The 19,019-nt window shown below is 39.5% G+C and overlaps 1 protein-coding gene across 2 annotated transcripts in view; it reads left to right on the top strand.

Annotated features, from left to right (window-relative positions):
* Positions 1-19,019, top strand: part of zgc:172282 (leucine-rich repeat and fibronectin type III domain-containing protein 1-like protein) — a 184,814-nt gene that overhangs the window by 150,249 nt on the left and 15,546 nt on the right. For both annotated transcript variants that reach the window (XM_034225587.1, XM_034225586.1), the window contains exon 9: positions 15,927-16,576. In XM_034225587.1, coding sequence (XP_034081478.1) covers positions 15,927-16,576 — 650 coding nt within the window. The remainder of the gene's footprint in view (positions 1-15,926; positions 16,577-19,019) is intronic.

Below are 19,019 nucleotides of genomic sequence, written 5' to 3'. Positions count from 1 at the left end.
TATATTTTATTAAAGTACTCTTTATTTTTATTTTAATACAATTTGGTTCACCACAGTAAAGGCCCTGTCACACTGTCCCGAAATTGACACCCGATGGACACACGAATATGGAATTGTGAATTTCGCACGATGATGGCCCCGAACCACACACGAAGGCAACATTTACATTACATTTAAGACATACAACTGCAATGAAAGTACCAAAAACAATTGTGTTACAGTACTATGATACTGTACTGATATATTCAGACTTTGTTCTTTACTTTATCCGTCGTTATATGTAGAAAATATTACGTTTTCTCCGTAATGTTGTTTCCATAACAACAACAACTTCCTGTCAACTGTCCTTCAAAATAATATATTATATCCTTTTTAGTTTCACAGAACACAAATTGGGTTATTTACATAATATATTTACATGATTTTGTTGTGCAATAAAACAACCCGATGGACACACGATAAAGGAAATGTTCAAATTCGGCTGTGATCGTAGCAACATCTGGCCATTCGTTAGGGCATCTTAAGCCGTATGACCGCCGGTGGAGTTTCTCAGGCTCCGGCAGCAACTTCGTGAGCGGTGGCAACATCTTTGGCATGCCAACAAATTGCCGAAGGACCTTGCAAAGGTTCATTTTCGTGTTGAATTGTGTGTCAATTGTGCCCTTCGTAAGGCCATCGTGAGGGCATCGTGTTATCATCGGTGCCATCGGGCATTCGCCCCGATCAGAGTGAGGGCGAATGCCCGATGGCACCGATGATAACACGAAGATGACACGATTTGACAAGAAGTCCTCACGAGTGCCTTACGAAGTTGCCGCTCACTAAGTTGCTGCCGGAGCCTGAGAAACTCCAACGGCGGTCATACAATGGCTTAAGATGCCCTCACGAATGGCCCGATGTTGCTACGATCACAGCCGAATTTGAACATTTCCTTTATCGTGTGTCCATCGGGTGTCAATTTCGGGACAGTGTGACAGGGCCTTAAAGCATTGTTTCAATGATAAATGATGAATGAATACATATATATGTTTTGTCATTAATGAAACGGTTATGTTAGAAACATTAATGTCAACATGTTTAGCATCAGTCAAGTAAATGTCTATATCCGATTTAACATACAACCACTGTTTCCCTGCACTACGGGTCAGGATTATAACATGCTCTGGGTCAACAGGTTTAGTGTGCTCTTACAACACAGGCCATTACTAAAGAACAGTAGTAATACAAAACATGACATGATGTCATGTATTTATCCCATAAAGGTAATTCATTGTCATCGAATGGGGGGGTAAGGCCACGGTATTAAGTCAACGATCATTACAGTAGACGAGCAGAGGAGATTACTCTCATCACATGGGTTATTCAATTATATATTCAAACAAAAGGGTTAGGAAATGTTTCACTGGCTTCAGAATACATTACAGTATTTTTCTTGTGACTAAAGCTTATATTCCAGTTTCTTTTTATGGGCACAGCAAGAGAACTACCACCGGACCTTTGTGTTTACATCCCTGCTGAGGTGTCCTTTATTAAAAAACATCCCACCAGGCTTACAGCTGACAGTGAACTCTGATCTCTGCATGGTGGGAAGACATGTTGAGAAGCAATTTCCCTACAGAAGATCAATAACACGTTTCACTATGATCAGTCAATGCGGTGATTTAAAGAGCAGTGTAGTGTAGACTGTACACTACAGGGTATGTGAAGCTTCAATATTACATGTATGTGTTCGAGTGAAAATATGTAAACAAAGGAATTAAACAATGAAATAGATCTCAAAATCCGTAAGATGTAAGAAAAGTGGGGATGAAACAGAGCTTTCCTCACATTCAACCTCACATACATTAATCTCTATGCAATGTGTCTTAATATAATCCAAAGGTCATTCCTAAGTATAACTCAGTAAATTACTTTTGTATTTTACCTAAAGGAATTATTTATATTCTATCACAGGATTAAGCTGTTGGTAAATCCTATATGTCTGCATTATTACAACAGATTACTATATTTATCTTGCACAGGAAGTCTGCTAACAAAGGATGCAGACATATACTGTAGGAAGTGTTATTGTGTAAGCTTAGTAAAACTCTTGGCTTGTCATTGTAGAAAATAGTAACACTGGTCATTACCTACATCTGTAGGTTATTTAATTATTCTCACTCTTTACCATGTGTTTCTGGTATTGTGCAAATAAATTGGATAAAGTAACTGTGACCTTTCATATGAAAAAAAAATAAAGGAATATTTATATTAACATTAAGAGTTTTGAATGGAAGTCGGGTATTTAAGCATGAAGAATAATTTATGCTTTGTGAAACATTTTGGGGAATAGTTATTGAAATACTCTTTGAAGGCCAATAACAATCAATACTCTTACCAAAAATAGATACAATTGTAGCAGCACTGGAATAAGTCCAATCATTCAATAATTATATTTTTGTCTGGGTATTTCATTTGGATAATTTAAAACATTTAGCTTACTCTTTTTGGCTTTGTTGATTTTGGCGGAACTGTTCATACTCAATGAAAATGTAACTGCTTTTTGCTGTGACAATGTTGTTAAAATATATATAGCAGCCATCTCAGTTGTGACAAGAGAGTAACCTGGAGGCATCAACCACAACGTATTCATTATTTAACCATTGAACACAATGAAATAAATAAATATATCTGCCTTTCTTGGCAATACGTTTCTGACTGAGCACACTTTTTATTTATATTTCAATTTCATTCAAGTTCAAGTTTGATAGCTAAAAAGCAGAGTATATCGCAGGTGAACTATTAACATTGAATTTAATGATCAGATACAAACTAGTTTATTGAAATGAATTTGCTAATCAGAGTAATAAGGAAAAGTGTTATTCATTGTCTTACTTTACTCCATGTTGGAGGTGGCAACAGGACGAGCAAAAGTGCACACACCTTTTAATCCAGCAACTGCTCCTTTTTGGGGGTATCCCAGCGTGCCAGCTGGAAGACCCTCCAGCATGCCTCCACACTCCTGCCTGGGGCTGGACACGCAGTCGACCGTGGTAGGTATACATTCAAAAGGGACGCACATGAGGGGTTGGCATCCCTACCAGGTGCCAAACAACCTCAGCTGGCTTCTCTGAATGCAGAGGAGCAGGAGCTTCACTGGAGGCACTCTGGGATGCCTGGCTCCTCACTGTGTCACGCATACTGAGCACAGTCAGCATGTGAATAAACCTCACTTTGGCTGCTTGACTTCCGTAAATGTATTCCTTTGGTCACTAGCACAAGCTCTTAGGTGAAGGTCAAAATAAAAACTGATCGGTAAATAAAGATGTGTGCATTCTGCATTGTGGCTGCACTCGACTCTGATACAGTCTACATTTCAGCAGCAAAACGCTCCTTTGCACAGAGGAAATCACAGTTAGGGAGGACACTATTTGTAAACTGAAATGTCCTCATAATGTCACAGAACTGGACTCTCAGAATCAGAGTTAACATTTAATTCCCTATCCTTGTCCAGTGCACAGTATACAAAATAATAATAGTATATATATACAAATACAAATAGACAACACAGGAATCTCGGAATCTTTTCATTCTATATCGCTTCAACTCGTTTGGTGTCCAGTGAGATTACATTACATTACATTGCATTTAGCTGACGCTTTTATCCAAAGCGACTTACAATAAGTACATTCGACCAGGAAGACACAACCTTGAAGAAAACAGAATCATATAAGTACACCAGGTTCCATAGAGCCGAACATTTCAAGTGCTACTCAACTGGCTTTAGATAAGCCAGTCCTTTATTAGTATATAAGTGCTTTGTTAGTAATTCTTTGTTAGTAATTCTCTCGCTCGAAGTGGAGTCGAAAGAGATGAGTTTTCAGTCTGCGCCGAAGATGTGTAAGCTTTCTGCTGTTCTGATGTCAATGGGGAGCTCATTCCACCATTTTGGAGCCAGGATAGCAAACCCACGTGTTTTTGCTGATGGGAACTTGAGTCCCCCTCACAGTGCGGGTTGTAGAGTTATATTTGTATTTATTCATGTTAGCAAACTATGGATAAGCTTAAAATGGGAATAATTTGGGTGGAACTGCGAGCTGGATGTGGGGCCTGTTTGACATGTGTTTTAGAGGACAAAGGAAGATGGGGGAAGGTGAGAGCATGTCTTGAGTTGCATTCAATTTAGATCTAGCTACAGTGATTGGGGAAGCCTAAGGTCTAAGGTGTCTGTTATATTTGGGGCGGCCAATCAATGATGTCCGAATGGGAGGATCTGATAACTCCTCCCATTGTCACAGAGTAGAAACACAGAAACACACGCGGTGTTCAGCCTCTTTCCTCTGGCTGGCTCACGTGCAGGTAAATTCGGGATCCCAAAGATTAACTGTATTGAATTTGTACTGTATTGATTGTATTGTTTTGTCATATTACCATTAAAGTAGATATTGTTTACTTGGTGGCACTGGATTTCTTCCTGTATTAAGCAGCTTGATAGGGACGCGCAGAGATTTGAAAAGCGGACCAGATATCCCTTTTAATCTCTAACAGGGTGCAGCGAGCTGTTTGGCTGATGCAGAGCGTAGTGCACGCGCTGGGGTGTACAGTTTAACCATGTTCCTGGATGTAGGAAGGGCCAGATCCATTCGCAGCATGGTACGCAAGTACCATTGTCTTGAAGTGGATTCAAGCAGTTACCGGAAGCCAGTGAAGGAAGCGGAGGAGCGGAGTGGTGTGGGAACATTTAGGAAGGTTGAAGACCAGACAAGCCGCTGAATTCTGGATGAGCTGCAGAGGTCGGATGGCACATGCAGGTAGACCAGCCAGGAGGGAGTTGCAGTAGTCTAGGCGTGAGGTGACGAGAGCCTGGACAAGATAAAAAACATTCCCATTAAAGTCTACATAAAAGATAGTGTAAATTGGTTTCCAGTGTGTTTGTAGTAAGTCACAAAAGAGAAATCTCAATTGTAATGGGGTTTTTAAGAGGGGAACAAATTAACATGATTACAGGCATTCTGTAGCCATCTCATAACAGTAAAATGATTAGATCTCTCTTGCTGCTTCTCATGAGACCACTACTGTAGTTATGCATAATAAAATGTCACTTTGGCTTGTGTTTAGTGGACAAAGCATGTAAGCCTCTTAATCAGAATCAGGACATGTGCAGTACAGTAGCAAGTTTGATCACAAGTAATAATGGGGATTACTTGCTGCATTTCACTTTAAAGAGCATGCAGGCGACTTCTCTATTATCCCAGATAACATCATTGTGTCCTGTTTCTGTGTAAGGAATATTTAAAAAATTGTATTTATAGAACATATAACAGTAAATATATAATAGGTATTGTCTGATATTCGCACATTTAGATGCTAGCTTCCCACTCCAATTGTCTCCCTCATATAATATCTGGTGGGAGCGACTGCATTGACTAATGTATGAGGATTGGAAACGATATCCAAGTGTTAAGTTTATGATGAGAAATTGGAACGGCTGGTTAAAGGATACACTTTGTGTCAGATGGATAGGAACAGATGGATTACAATCCAATGGTGTGATCAGGGCAGAATAAGTAGAACAAAAGATAATGGAATATAAAAAAGCAGATGAAAGATTATAAAAAGTTATTCTAAACTATTTTATTCAGATTAAGCTCCTCAGCCATTTGGTTAGCTACAGCATACAGAAAAAAAAGCAAATCACTTAATATCAGATTTCCAAACAAAGTGGCAGTTTATATACGCAATATACCAATATGTATATGTTGAGAAAGTCTTTGAAACTGTATTTCCATAATGAATTCATAAGCTATAACGCACTATAATGTGAAATCCACACTGGATACAAAGTCATTTGCAAAAGAAGGATCTTTTGAACAATGCTGCATTGTTTTCCATGAACCCTGGTTAAATCAATAAAACTCCTTTTCTAAATCCATAAATAAAATACTAAATTTATCCTGAAAGGCCATGTGGAGTGTAACACAAATAGGAAAGTAGATTCCACTATATAGATCTATAAATTGGATATTATTTTCATCACTCTATGCTTTTCATTATGGATCCATCTTGTCTCACTCTCTATAAGTTTAGTGAAGGCAGGGGACAGCTGCAGTTCATGCTCATCGATGCAGCAATTATAGCTTAAATGTATTGCAATATACTGTAGTTATTTTGTTTGGAGGTTGCCCTGTGCCCCAGCAAAGCAATCATTCCTTTAAATTAACTAAGACTGTACCTTTGGTTTTATCATTTAACTAAACAACAACACCTTACAAACATGTACATCAGACATTTACTTGCCCCCTCGTACATTCATTGTTTAACTCAGTAACACAGAGGCATAAGAACAACAACTTTGATTTAGTAGTTTGAAAGACTGGGTAATAAAGAGCTTTAAACATGTTCAATATAACCGGTGGGAATTTAAATAATCTGTGTGATGGCAACAGATGATACTCTTCAAATGGAAAGGGAGAGTGCAAAGATGTTATAGTACCAGCCAGAAACAACATTATGTAGCCTAGGCATTTTGCAAACTCAAGCACTGGACACTTTTTTTGCAGACCTTTAGCAGTCTAGCCAGTCTCACTTTGAAAAGAACAGAGACATAACTTTACTGATTGCACAAAGCAAAACTCTGTATAATACTATAGATAAGAAACATTTGTATAGGATATGTCTGTTAAGGGACCTTAGCCTCTTAAATGTTTCTTGCAGATGTAATATTTATGTGCAAATGTTCTGTTACTTCAATAGAATTCCAGGGCAGAACATTCATAAAGACATTGATGGCCTTGTGGTATTAACTTGCCGTTATGACCATGTAGAACAAAGATATAGGGAGGTGAAGCAAAATAAGAACATGTAGGAGGTACATGAGAACAGTTTAAGGGTGTGAAATGAAAGGGAACAAAGTGTTCTAGTAAGGATGACGAGGCAAGCACTTGCAGTATCTGTAAAGATGAACTAAGGAGCAAGGATATATCCAAGTAACCTTGTACAGCATAAGTTTTCCCACTGACAACTACTAAAGAGAATGTGTAGTGTCATTCAATTCCAATGATCTGGCTACAAAGGCAGATGAATAGGTAGAGTAGGTAGAGGTCACTTTTTGAAATATGTTACATGTTTCAAAAATAAATATAATCACACTGCAACCTGGGCTGCAACCATATATATAACCACCGTATCCGATACACTTTATTTTCTGCCAAAGAAAAAGGAGCCTGGAATATGACAAACTAGTTTAACAGTCTTTCACAGGAAGGCGTTTCCTTGGCCATGAAGCAATGATAGTAATTGTCTCTGGTTTTCTTATCCCAGGATAAAGTGCTGTGGGTCCAGTATATATTCGCCAATCATTCTTCTGATTGGACAGGCGCTGAACTTGGATAAGTGTTTCACCTTGTATGCTGTCAAGAATTGAGGAATGAGACTTTTGTTTTATAGCCCGGGTAATACTTTCTCGCTTAATAATAAAGGATATGGACTTATAAATATAAATCAAATTACAACCATCTATTAGTCAGGCTGTCAACTTAACAGGCTGATTAATGACCCCTAGCTGATCACCAACTTAGAGTGCAATCTGGTGTATTTATAAAAAATAGGCCGCAAGTAATAGGGTAAATCGTTAAGGAGCGAGACAGATCCATTATTAGACAGCAACACTGAAAGGTATTGCCTGCTATAAAGTCCATTCAGAAAGATTGATAACAGCAACCCACGTTGACCAAAGTGCTGTACAGAACAGAGCAGGTAGCTGACACGACCTTTAGATAAATAGATAAGTAAGTACAAATAAAAAAGGAACAACGACATAAACATACATACAGAAAGGTCATATGCACAACAAACATAGGCACAGGCATAATCAGCCAGATATGGAGGAGTCAAACGATATAGAGTAAAAGTGTGTTTTTAACCTAACATACACCTTTCCTACTTATTGCTACATACATTTCTGAACTTTCATTGAGAGCTGTTAATATTGACCCCACTCTTAATGTGTTTTATGTGATATTTCATTAGAAAAAACTCTAAAGCTTGAAATAAATAATTGTATGGAAATGAAAGTTGCAGCTCACAAGGTACTCTCACAACTCTGAGTCTGTCTGAACATGTGTGTGTGTGAGTAAAAGACAATTAAAGACAATTATACAGAGAGGCAGAGCAACTGGAGATGTTAGGGGAGGTTAAGCGGGAGAGGGCGGAGAGACATGAATAGAGATCAGGACAGGGAGGCTTACAAGGGAGAGGGACTGGACTGTGTCAAAACACTGATTAAGTGAAAATCCAACATATCCAGTTGCTAAGTGGAACCTTAGAAATACTGACTCAGTTCCCCAGTGAAAGATAAAGGGCAATGGCTCACCCCTAGAAGGGGGCAACAGTACCGGGCCCTCAGCTCATGAGGTCCCAAAGGAGACGTCAACACAGAATTGTGCCACTTATTTTCATAATTAGAGCTTGTAACATCAGATTTTGTTCCCTGGGTCCTGTGAATACATAATGGATTTTCTGTTCTACAGATGCTCTTGTTGGTTTTAGAAATCCTGTTTAGTGATTTGAAGTTTAATGTAGCTGCACACATACTTCAACCCATCCATCCTTGCCCAGTTCAATGACACATCGTGTGTCATTTTTCCCATTGTGCCTCGAAGGCCCGACGTGCGGGTGTGCTGCAAGGACCTGCCTGTCAACCCTTTGCCCTGCTCTGCTCTGAACTCCCTGCACTGGAGGAATAATTGGCACTTTAAATTATTTATAACAGCCAGGGCACATTATCATAAATATTCACTTGACGTTTTGCTTAGATCAACAGTCAGAACCCAGGGCTCTGGATGGGACTTCATGACATCTCAAATGTGTGTGTGTGTGTGTGAGTGTTTATGGATATGCATTTTGAGTGCCCAAGGGCTGATTGATGGACAGTATTTACAAACAAAAGCGTCTTCCCGTCAGTCAACATAACTGAATGCAGACAGCATGAAAATGTCAGGCTCATGCACAGACAGAGATGTGCACGTGAGTATAAATATCCGCAGTGGGTATGGAAATGTCCGTCCCACTCAGGGTGCAAACACTCACTCGTGCACACAAAGAGCTGAGCAGGCAGCGCTCATTGTCCGTCTGCCGCTGTAACAAGTAACAAAACCCGCTGCTGTTCTCGCCTGAGACAAGACATGCTTAATGACATGCTAACACAGTAGAGCAGCTGATAACAGGTCAATTAGCATCTATTAATGCCGACGGGCAACACACACCAAGACCTTCCTAAGCCTCGGACTGATTTCCCCCCTGCTGTACTGACACGTTGGCAGCTCTTGTGCCATTGTGCATGAATACCTGATCCATCTTTATTTGTATTCCTTTAATAATGTGAAATGTTAGGTTACATTGCATTTTCCTTGCTTATATATACATTACCTACTCAATTTCAAAATGGGGACGAGTGTGTGTGTGTGACAGATAATTGAACTGCATAACAATGATGAATAATGAACGTTAAATTAATATGTTCTATTGGAAAATTGTACATTCATTATTGAGATTACAAAATAGTAGAATGTAGCTCTACCAGCCAATGTGATTTAAAGAAAATGTTAATTTCCAACGCTTCAGTATAGATTATGATGTGGTTTGACCAGTCTTGTTGTAGAACGATGAATGGACATTTAGATATATTACATTTCAGTGAAGTCATCAAGTGGTTAGATGTTGAAAAGCGAGCTTCAGTTGTGCATTGAGGAAAACAGCCGAGGAATAAACTGGGGTAATGACAGCAATCCGGGAAGTGATTACGGGTTTTCAAGTGCAGTGGCGTTGAAAGCAGAGATGAAAAGCCAGTAAAGTAGCGATGATGAGGGGGGAAGCATGTCAACATATACTGTATACTGTATTCTCTGTTACGATATAGACGTACATATATGAGAAAATGCCCGACGACATGATGGTTACAAAACAGAGCGACTGGCAGGAACAATTTTCTCTGAATCACACTCGAAAGATTTGTGGAGATGGCAACATTAACATAGCTATTCAGTATTCAGGATGACACATGTGCCGTGACAGATTGGTCTCTGTCACCGCACAGGGGGAGGACGCCTTGCTCCCCAGTCCCAACTGGTCACATTGAAATGTCATCGGGCTCTCTGTGGAGACTTAAAGTAGTCATAGTTTAAATTAGGGTGCTATTTATGTTAATAGGCATACTAAACACCATTATTCAAAGGGTAAACTGTGCAAAGAAAAGACAAATGTCAGTATCTTTCAGTAAAGTAAGTCTTTGAAAGTCATTCATGAAAACTTAGGTTGACATGGAATGAATAAAATAATGGAGAGGGATGCACCAGCAGAAAGGTTGGATAAGTGAGATGAGCTATAAAAAACAATGTGAACATTATTATAAACAACATTAATAATTGTTCAAGCTCATGTGCAGTCATAAGAGAAACCCACTCTGCTTTGGTCACATTGTTTGAGACATAGGAAAATATTTATAAACTGTGTAGTGGATGTATTGAATAATGGTCAGGTGTTGTTAAGACTCTTAACTCCTATAGCTGTCCTAAGAACCGTTTGATTCTCCATCTTCAGCTCTCAGTCCTAATCATAGAAGTGTTAACTCTTGTCCAATTCATATTTCATATAACATGCATTTTTATTTTAAATAAATACATTTGAAGAATATCTTCGGTTTGTAGTTGAGGCCGGTTTGAATATTCTATTAGTGATTGATCAACGAATGTATGTGATATTGCAGATGTATGGCTGAACTGTTAAACTTAGTTGTGACAAGAAAAATGTGTGTACGCATCTTGGCCAGCATAATATGATTTAACATAGCCTACTTTAAAAGGACAGCAGCAAATGGGGATACATTTGAAATCATTTGCACTTTCACTGCAGCAGAAAGGAGTAACATCTGAGGAGTGTGCTTTGCCCAAAGGAGCGCACCTAAAGGTTCAATGTGATGGTTCTCTACAGAAAATCATTGGCTCGTACTAATGAACACTTGTATTATCAATAGCCTTGTTAATTAAATAAATAAATGACCGGAGGGGATTATTTTGAGGTATTGTCAGCTTATGCAAATGTTTAAAAACATTAATCAGGCTTTTGTCATGCTTGCAGCATTGTTAAGCATGTGTACAAAGAGCCATATCAGAGTGTGTGCTAATCTGTTAAATTCAAACAGTGGTATAGATATCGGTTTGCGTATTTGAATGAGTCTTGCAGTCTTTTTAGCAGTGTGTGGGCGTATTTCCCTGTGTACATGTGTGCCTGTGGGTGTGAAGATAAACCAAGGAGTGACACAACATAACTGACTGTTGATCTGTGTGGTGTGTGTGAGCGTGCGGCAGTCGAACAAGACTTCAGATTTACTCTGTATCTCCCTCTGTCTGAATCTGAATGGTGGAGGAAAGGCATCCATTAAGCTGTTTAACTCTGCCTGAGTGTGTGTGAGTGTGTGACCATAGTTGAACCCTATTAACTGAATAAATCCTCCAGTATGATTGCAGTGTCAAATTGGCTTGCTGAACCGTTTTTGCTTTGCCCAGCAGTCCTGGTCTTTTTTCTTTCTTTTTCCTAATTCATGACACACTAGCACAAAACCCAAAACTCCCAGTCACAGTAAATTATGAATCAATTGGAAATGTCACATCAATCCGCACACATCTGTATAACTGAATGCACAAAACACAAACAGATGCTGGCCATTGAGCATATGAACCGCCATATGCTGATTTCATTGGATATAATTGAAGTTATTGCAATCATTTTTGGCAAAAACCGGCACCCGCGTAGGTGGGGTGAAGAAGAAAGCCTTCCTTCGAGTGGTTGATTCTCCTGTGTCAGCAAACACTCGGGTGTCGAAGTGTCCTTGAACAAGACATTCTTCACTGCTCCAAGGCCGTTTATTTTTTTAAGTAATTCTAGTGATCAAAAAAGAGAAAAATACCTTATGTGCTTGAACACCAATGTAAGAGTTGGCAATAAAGCATTTGATTCTGTTCAGAACATGTCATCTTTCATGTTAAACAAGGCAGGTGGAGGTCGTATAACATCCTCCTCCCTAGAATTCCGTTGTTCCCACCAACACACTTCTCGGTTCATGCGTAGCTGCCCTTCAGCGAAGCGTCGGGCCAGTGGAAGTTCCCCATTTTGATTTGTATTAATATGAGAGCACTTACAGGCTGAGGGGCACACTGGGGGATTTTGAATAATGATTTCCAACAGATTGTGCCCCTCTTGACAATTGTGCATACCCATAACTGATGATGAATACTCGTTGAAAATAAGATATTTGCTAAAACTGTGTTATATCAAATGAAAATGACGCACCAGCTGACCCTAACATTGTGTGTTTAGTTGTCAGTAACATCTTACTAGGCCATATCTTTGTATAATAATGTATATATGAAGTTATTTCAGATTTGTTATAAGCCATCATATTCATTTGTGGATTGATTGAAAACAGATACACCTTAAATTATGTATCCTTAGACAGGACATAGGGTTTCCAACACGGACCTAGTTCCCAGGTCCAATGTAAGCGTTGTGTTTCTTTATTCTAATCATTTTAAGATATAATAAAACAAGTATATATACCTAATCAAACGTTTACATTTAGTGTCAAAAAATCTGTCAATTTCACCTGCGAGGATGACTGTACAGTTAGTACCGGAGCTGATACAGTAAAAGGTTGCTCTCTCTGTCTCCATGACAATTTAATTAGAATCAGTCACGACTTTCACACAGCGTTCTTTGAGCCAGATGATTAAGCACTAAAGGACACTTTTACACACCTGACTTTGCATCGTGACAACCACAGTTTTCACAAACAGTCTTAATGTCAGCAATAAGTTCCTTGTTAAATGGCAAATAACGTGCCACACTGCAGATAACGGATTAGAAGTCCACATGCGCTTTGTGGATGTCTCTGAAGGACAGCTCTTGTCTCAAACTGATTTCCCTGAAGTTTCTCCCTCTAATAAACTATGATTTAGTTTGTCTCACTGCAAAAATTAGAAGAGAGACAAACAGCCATGTGGTCATTTTGTTCAAACATAATTAAGAGACCTCCCAGTCTGTTGTTTTTTTAAGTTTAATAAGGTAGACAGAGGCGCTGTTTCTTTATAAAGATATTTTTGTTTTTCTTTCAACACCCCTTTGAATATTTCTTGCAGGAACCCCAGTTCAGCCTTGCTCTCAAATCATGCTGTTACATTTGGGCAAGACATCAGGGCAGTTAGTTTTCTGGAGCGATTCCTATTAAGAGCTCAGTCCGGGAAACCTTTCACACCAGACATTACAGCCATACAGCACACACACAAAATACACACACAGCTAACTGCCAAGATACACTTCCTGGTGGTGGTTCAATGCCATCGATAAGCTTGGCACTGAGACTAGGCCAGCATATACCCTGCTGCCCACTGGCTTTCACACACACTCACACACACACTCACACACTAGCCTCCCATCACTTCTGTTTCTCTCAGACAATATTACGAAGCCTGTCTGTCTCGGTGCAGAGTTGTAAAAGCATTTATATAGGGAAGGTATAGGCACAGGCAGAAATACTTACAGTGCATCGGGAACATGTGAATGAAGCAGTAGGGAATATGATTTAGATACAATTTAGCAATGACATATGGGAGTTTGACAATTTCACTAGTTACACTGAACACCCCAAGAGAAAGTTAGGAAAGAGATAAACATGGAAAAAGCATCGCTCCTGTTTACTTGGGTGATTTTTCTCCCCCCTGGATTTCCCCCAGGAAAGCATGCTGTCAAGTAAGAACTACAGCTATAGTATTTACCTCGGGAACGAGCAAGATAGAAGTTGACAATGGTAAGAATCGGGACTGCGTTTAATCACAGGATGATGATTTCTGCAGCTTTGGGGGATAGATCTGTGTGAGTGTTTGTCAGATCGTAAGCTTATGAATTCTAACTCTGTTGGGAAATAAGAACGATGAGGTGGCTGCTATGCCACAGGCGGCACCAAATGGAAATATATGATGATGGTGCATGTGTCGCTGCTGCAGCTTTGATATAATAGAACACAACAGAATACAGGGAGGCAATACAAGCAGATGTAATCATTAGTCATTTTCGGAAAGGATTTTCTTTTGTTATTTGACTCTTGCTTGTTTGATTGGTACAGTGTGGTGGGGAACTGACAGACTGATTTGGACAGAGAGGGTTTGTGTTGGCAGGTAATTTGGTTTTTCCAATGGGAGTTGTTAAATCTGGCCTATATGACAGCAGCTCCGCGGTGCAATGTCATTGAGAGCATTGGGGCATATTGTGACATAATTTGGCAGGTAACATAATGGACACACTGCTATTTCATCCTTACACAATATGGACTTCTTTAAAGACTCACTTAACATCTCCCGGAACTATTGTCTAGGGGACTGACCTCCTGGGTATTAACTTCTGACAAGCTGCAGTGAAGTAAAGTAGAATAGAGGACCCAAATTAAATCAATGCTGTATTCAAACAGAGAGGGCAGTAACACACTATCGTTATCTTCAAGAATGATTATAATTTGTATTCATCAGTTATTTGGTAATCATGAATATGTATTTCACTTCAGGTAATATGTGTTATAATTAGGGCTGTCAAGTTAACGCGTTAATAACGCGTTAATGCAAAAAAAAATTAACGCCACTAATTATTTTAACGCGATTAACGCATGTGTATTTTTTTTCCTCGGCCACCCCGTAGTTTCAGAGCGCATCGAGTTTAAAATACCATCTACAAGCTGATGCTGACAGCCCCGCTCCTGTCGCCCGCTTGTGGCAGACCACACTTCCACGCTCACCGGCAGGCACCGACTGGCTGTTGGGAGGACCGGGAGGGTGTGTGTATGTGTGGCCCGAGCGAGCGAGAGAGAGACCTTACGTGCATTGTTGTTGTTAGCATCTGGTGCTAGCTAGCTGCGCTAACGGATATACGGAGCTGTTTAAATGAAAACAGAGGAGCGACATTTCGCCACAACTGCGCCGGGCACTTGACTTTATGCAGGAAGCCAGACAGTGGGACATTGTACGAAAAGTCAGCACACTCAGCACGGATAGTGCGCGCAACATGATTGCAGCGTCCAGGCAGCTCCCGTTCGAGCATATGCCTTGAGTTGCACATAGCTCCAATGCACGCACGCACACACACACACACACACACACACACACACACACACACACACACACACACACACACACACACACACACACACACACACACACACACACACACACACACACACACACACACACACACACACACACAATTTGTATTGTATTATTGTATGAGAGAGGTTCCAGGTTGAATTGAGGCGAATATTTGTAATGTTCAGAGGTTGTTGTGTTTAATATTCATGAGAATATTTGTCATTGTTCAAATGATAATAAACATTAGCATAAAGCATATTTGTCCACTCATATGTTGATAAGAGTATTAAAAACTTGAAAATTATTCCTCTAAGGTACATTTAGAACAGATCAAAAATATGCGATTAATTTGCGATTAATCGCGATTAACTATGGACAATCATGCGATTAATCGCGATTAAATATTTTAATCGACTGACAGCCCTAGTTATAATCCTTTGTCATATTTGCTCCTAACAATTCATGTTTTAATAAGGTCTTCAATATTTGTTTGTAATTGTGTAAGAAGGTTATTGTTAATTACGGTGCATACACAGTTGATCTACATTACAATGACAAAAGTACTATGCTGTAGATAATGGTACCAATTGTAGGTTAATGAATTAGAATTCTCTATATATACTACCAAATAATAATCCTCCTTGGAAACAATTAGGAATTTGGTTAAAACTTAGATACCTGTGACATGAAGTTTGTTCTGATAGATGTTTATCAGTTTGTTTTAAATTGCCTGACATAAAACATTAGTTTATTTTATCGTTGCAGGATGATTCCGTCCAGCAGCAACGACTTCCTGGTTCGGGACCTCGCCCCCGGACGCAACTACGATCTCTGTGTCCTGTCCGTGTTTGAGGATGTCGTCACATCACTGACTGCAACACGTCCTTTGGGCTGTCTTTCGTTCACCACGGACACAGAGTTCAGCCAGTGCCAAGCATTGCACAGCCACTTCCTGGGTGGCACTATGATCATCATCATTGGAGGGATTATTGTTGCATCTGTGCTGGTTTTTATTATCATCTTAATGATAAGATACAAGGTTTACAGCAACCAAGGGGCAGGCCCCGGAAAAGCAGCCATTGCAGCGACTGCGCCAAGACCTCAGAGCAATGGTCAAGGAGGAGGCGCACAGGTCCAAGTCCTCCCTCACTCTGCCTCAAAAATACCTGACAGTCAGGACGACCAAGCGATGGCGCCCTCCAGGGCCATGTCGCCTAGCAACACTCTTAGAGACACTGTGGCATTGGTCGAGGAGGCGAGCTGTGGACGGGGCATAATGACAAGGACTGACTCTTTGGCCAATGATGAGTTGCTCTCGCCCACCAAGTCCCGCTTCTCCTCCAGGGTCGCCATTGAGATGAAAAGCAGGCCGCCATCTGTCGCCAAAGAGCCCACCTCCCCCAAGGAACCTGCAGGTAGTAGAGAGACATATAGGGAGATAGACATATAGGAGGCAAGCAGCAGAGTTGGGAGCATGCATTTCATAGAGGTTTGAAGATAAATAAGTAAAACATGATAGAGAAAGGACCAGGAATTTCTAAATCAAAGAAAAATACAGTTCAACAGAAAGAACTGGAGGATGATAAATTGAAAATGTGAAAGTGAGCAAGATAATGACGGAGTGGATAAGTAGGAAACCGACGTATGAACGAGAGAATTAATAAGAGATACCATCCTTGTGTAATGGGAAGATACTAGTAGAGACAGAGGGGGAACACTTGTTCTCTCTCTGAGCTGAAGTAGCATCGGAAATCCTATTTAAGTCCATGCTCGATGGTTGTGGAGAAATCAGATGAAGCCGTCTTTCACTCCTTTTTTTTTTTACATGATACAACATTCTTGGATTACTCCCCTACTGTATAGTGAAAGTAGCTTATAACCTCACGCCCGCCAAGCTCATTGCTTTGAGCTTTCTACTCTTGCCAATTACCAAGTGTCATTTCTGATACATGGTAGGTAGATGGTAATACAAACCTGTTAAGAAATGTAAGAAACTACTTAGTTTGTTTCATTTGCCGAGTGAAATTGTCCTGATGCTGTGACTTTTTAGTAAAATGAGACTAAGAGTCAAAATACATTTAAAAAGTGTGATTCTGTAATACAAGTGTGATAATAATAATAATATATTAATTTTATATAGCGCTTTTCTGGACCCAAAGACGCTTTACATTTGGGAGGGGGGGTATACAAACAAAACAAAACAAAAAAACAAACAAAACAAAACAAAAAAACACAACAGAAAAGCAGTCAGGAGGAAGTTGATTAAGAGGGGGGGGGGGCTTTATAGATAAAGAGTTGAAAAGGTGGGTTTTGAGGCGGGACTGGAACAGGGTGAGGGACTCAGAGTGGTCATCCACTGCACCATAAATCACTTTCTTCAGGTTGGCATTCTTTGTTTGTCCTTCATTAGGGTGCAACAAACTATTAGACTCTGAGGAGGCTTGTTTACCATTAGGAAACACACAACCAGAGTTGTTACTACAATTAAAAAAGAAAGGCTATTGAAGGTTGACTGAAGTTCAATGCTATACTGAAATAAATCCTAAACCCTAATTTACCCTGTTCAAAAACATCAATATGTGAGAGTTACACAACTTATATTTATCACATCTGTGTGCCTTCCTTCGTATAACCGAATATTTAAAACAGGGGTTCATTAAAAGCAACATGGATCACTTGTTAGCCAAAATTCTCTTTAAGTGACTATGTGTGAATATTATATTTTATTTTTAATAAAAACTACATAATTTAAGAACAATTTAAAAATAAAATGTAAAATAGTACATCTTGAAACCACTCTAAGCTCTAATACACTACAGTATATATGTTTTTAGACAGCTGCAGTCCTTCACAGTTCAAATGTGTGCCCCAAGGTATTCTCTATATGAATCCAAGCCACGTAAATTAGGTTTCATAAAACTCCTCCAGGGGTAGGAAAGCATAATCTGGCAAATACATAAACAGTAATTTAGATGGAATATAGTATACATAATGCACAAGGTAACTGATGCAACCACAACTATTATTAGTGTGTATACTTTGCAATAATATGCTGAAAGAAGTGGAGATATGAGCACAACCAGTAAAAGCAGTGCATGTGTCGTTAAAAGGCATACCAGTAATGGCAGTAAACGGTACAAGCACTCAGCAAGTGTCATAAGAGTTATTCATACAGTGCATGTACAAAGCTCTTCACTATGATTCAAAATATAAACGTAATATGCACGAAAGACAGGTAAGATCATATCATCATCGATATAAATGGAAGAAGCCCAGATGTCCTTAGAAAAAATTGCCAAGTTTCAAGTTAAAAACCTTTCAAGGAATTAAACCGACCTCAAGGCTGTGCTGGTACCAAAAAGTACTTTCTGAAGATCTGTAGTGATTGTAAATGACCGGCTTCAGTTGAGCGCAGTCACAATCCAATTTGCTGAACTGAAGTTGGCTAATTTCCTGCTTCCAAACTATTAGTACTGGTTGAGCTTTCAGCTGTCTCTTGATCTCTCGCCTCTCTTGTCTGCACATGGACTAACCTCTTCTGCCATCTGGAATAACACGCTTTTAGATTCTGTTGTAGTGGCTGCTGGCGTACTGGCACTACAAAGCTGCCAGAAAGCTGGTGAACAGTTGGTAAGAAATAGAAAGAGATTTCAGACACATTTTGTCTTTGAATAAAATAAGAATTATTTATTTAAATGTGTCAGTACTATTTGAGTGATGCTAAAAACATGATGGCGTAATTACAGTTTTGCACAATTGTAGTATGATTATATACATTGATACATACATTAAAACTACTTAATTCTACATTTTTAAGATACTGATGGAAAATTACTTTGTGTTAATGGCAACAAATGC

The sequence above is a fragment of the Gymnodraco acuticeps genome, unplaced genomic scaffold, assembly GCF_902827175.1.
Source record: "Gymnodraco acuticeps unplaced genomic scaffold, fGymAcu1.1, whole genome shotgun sequence".
Classification (NCBI taxonomy): Eukaryota; Metazoa; Chordata; class Actinopteri; order Perciformes; family Bathydraconidae; genus Gymnodraco; species Gymnodraco acuticeps.
The sequence above is the reverse complement of the archived record's forward strand: the minus strand, read 5'-3'. Positions and strand labels throughout refer to the sequence as shown.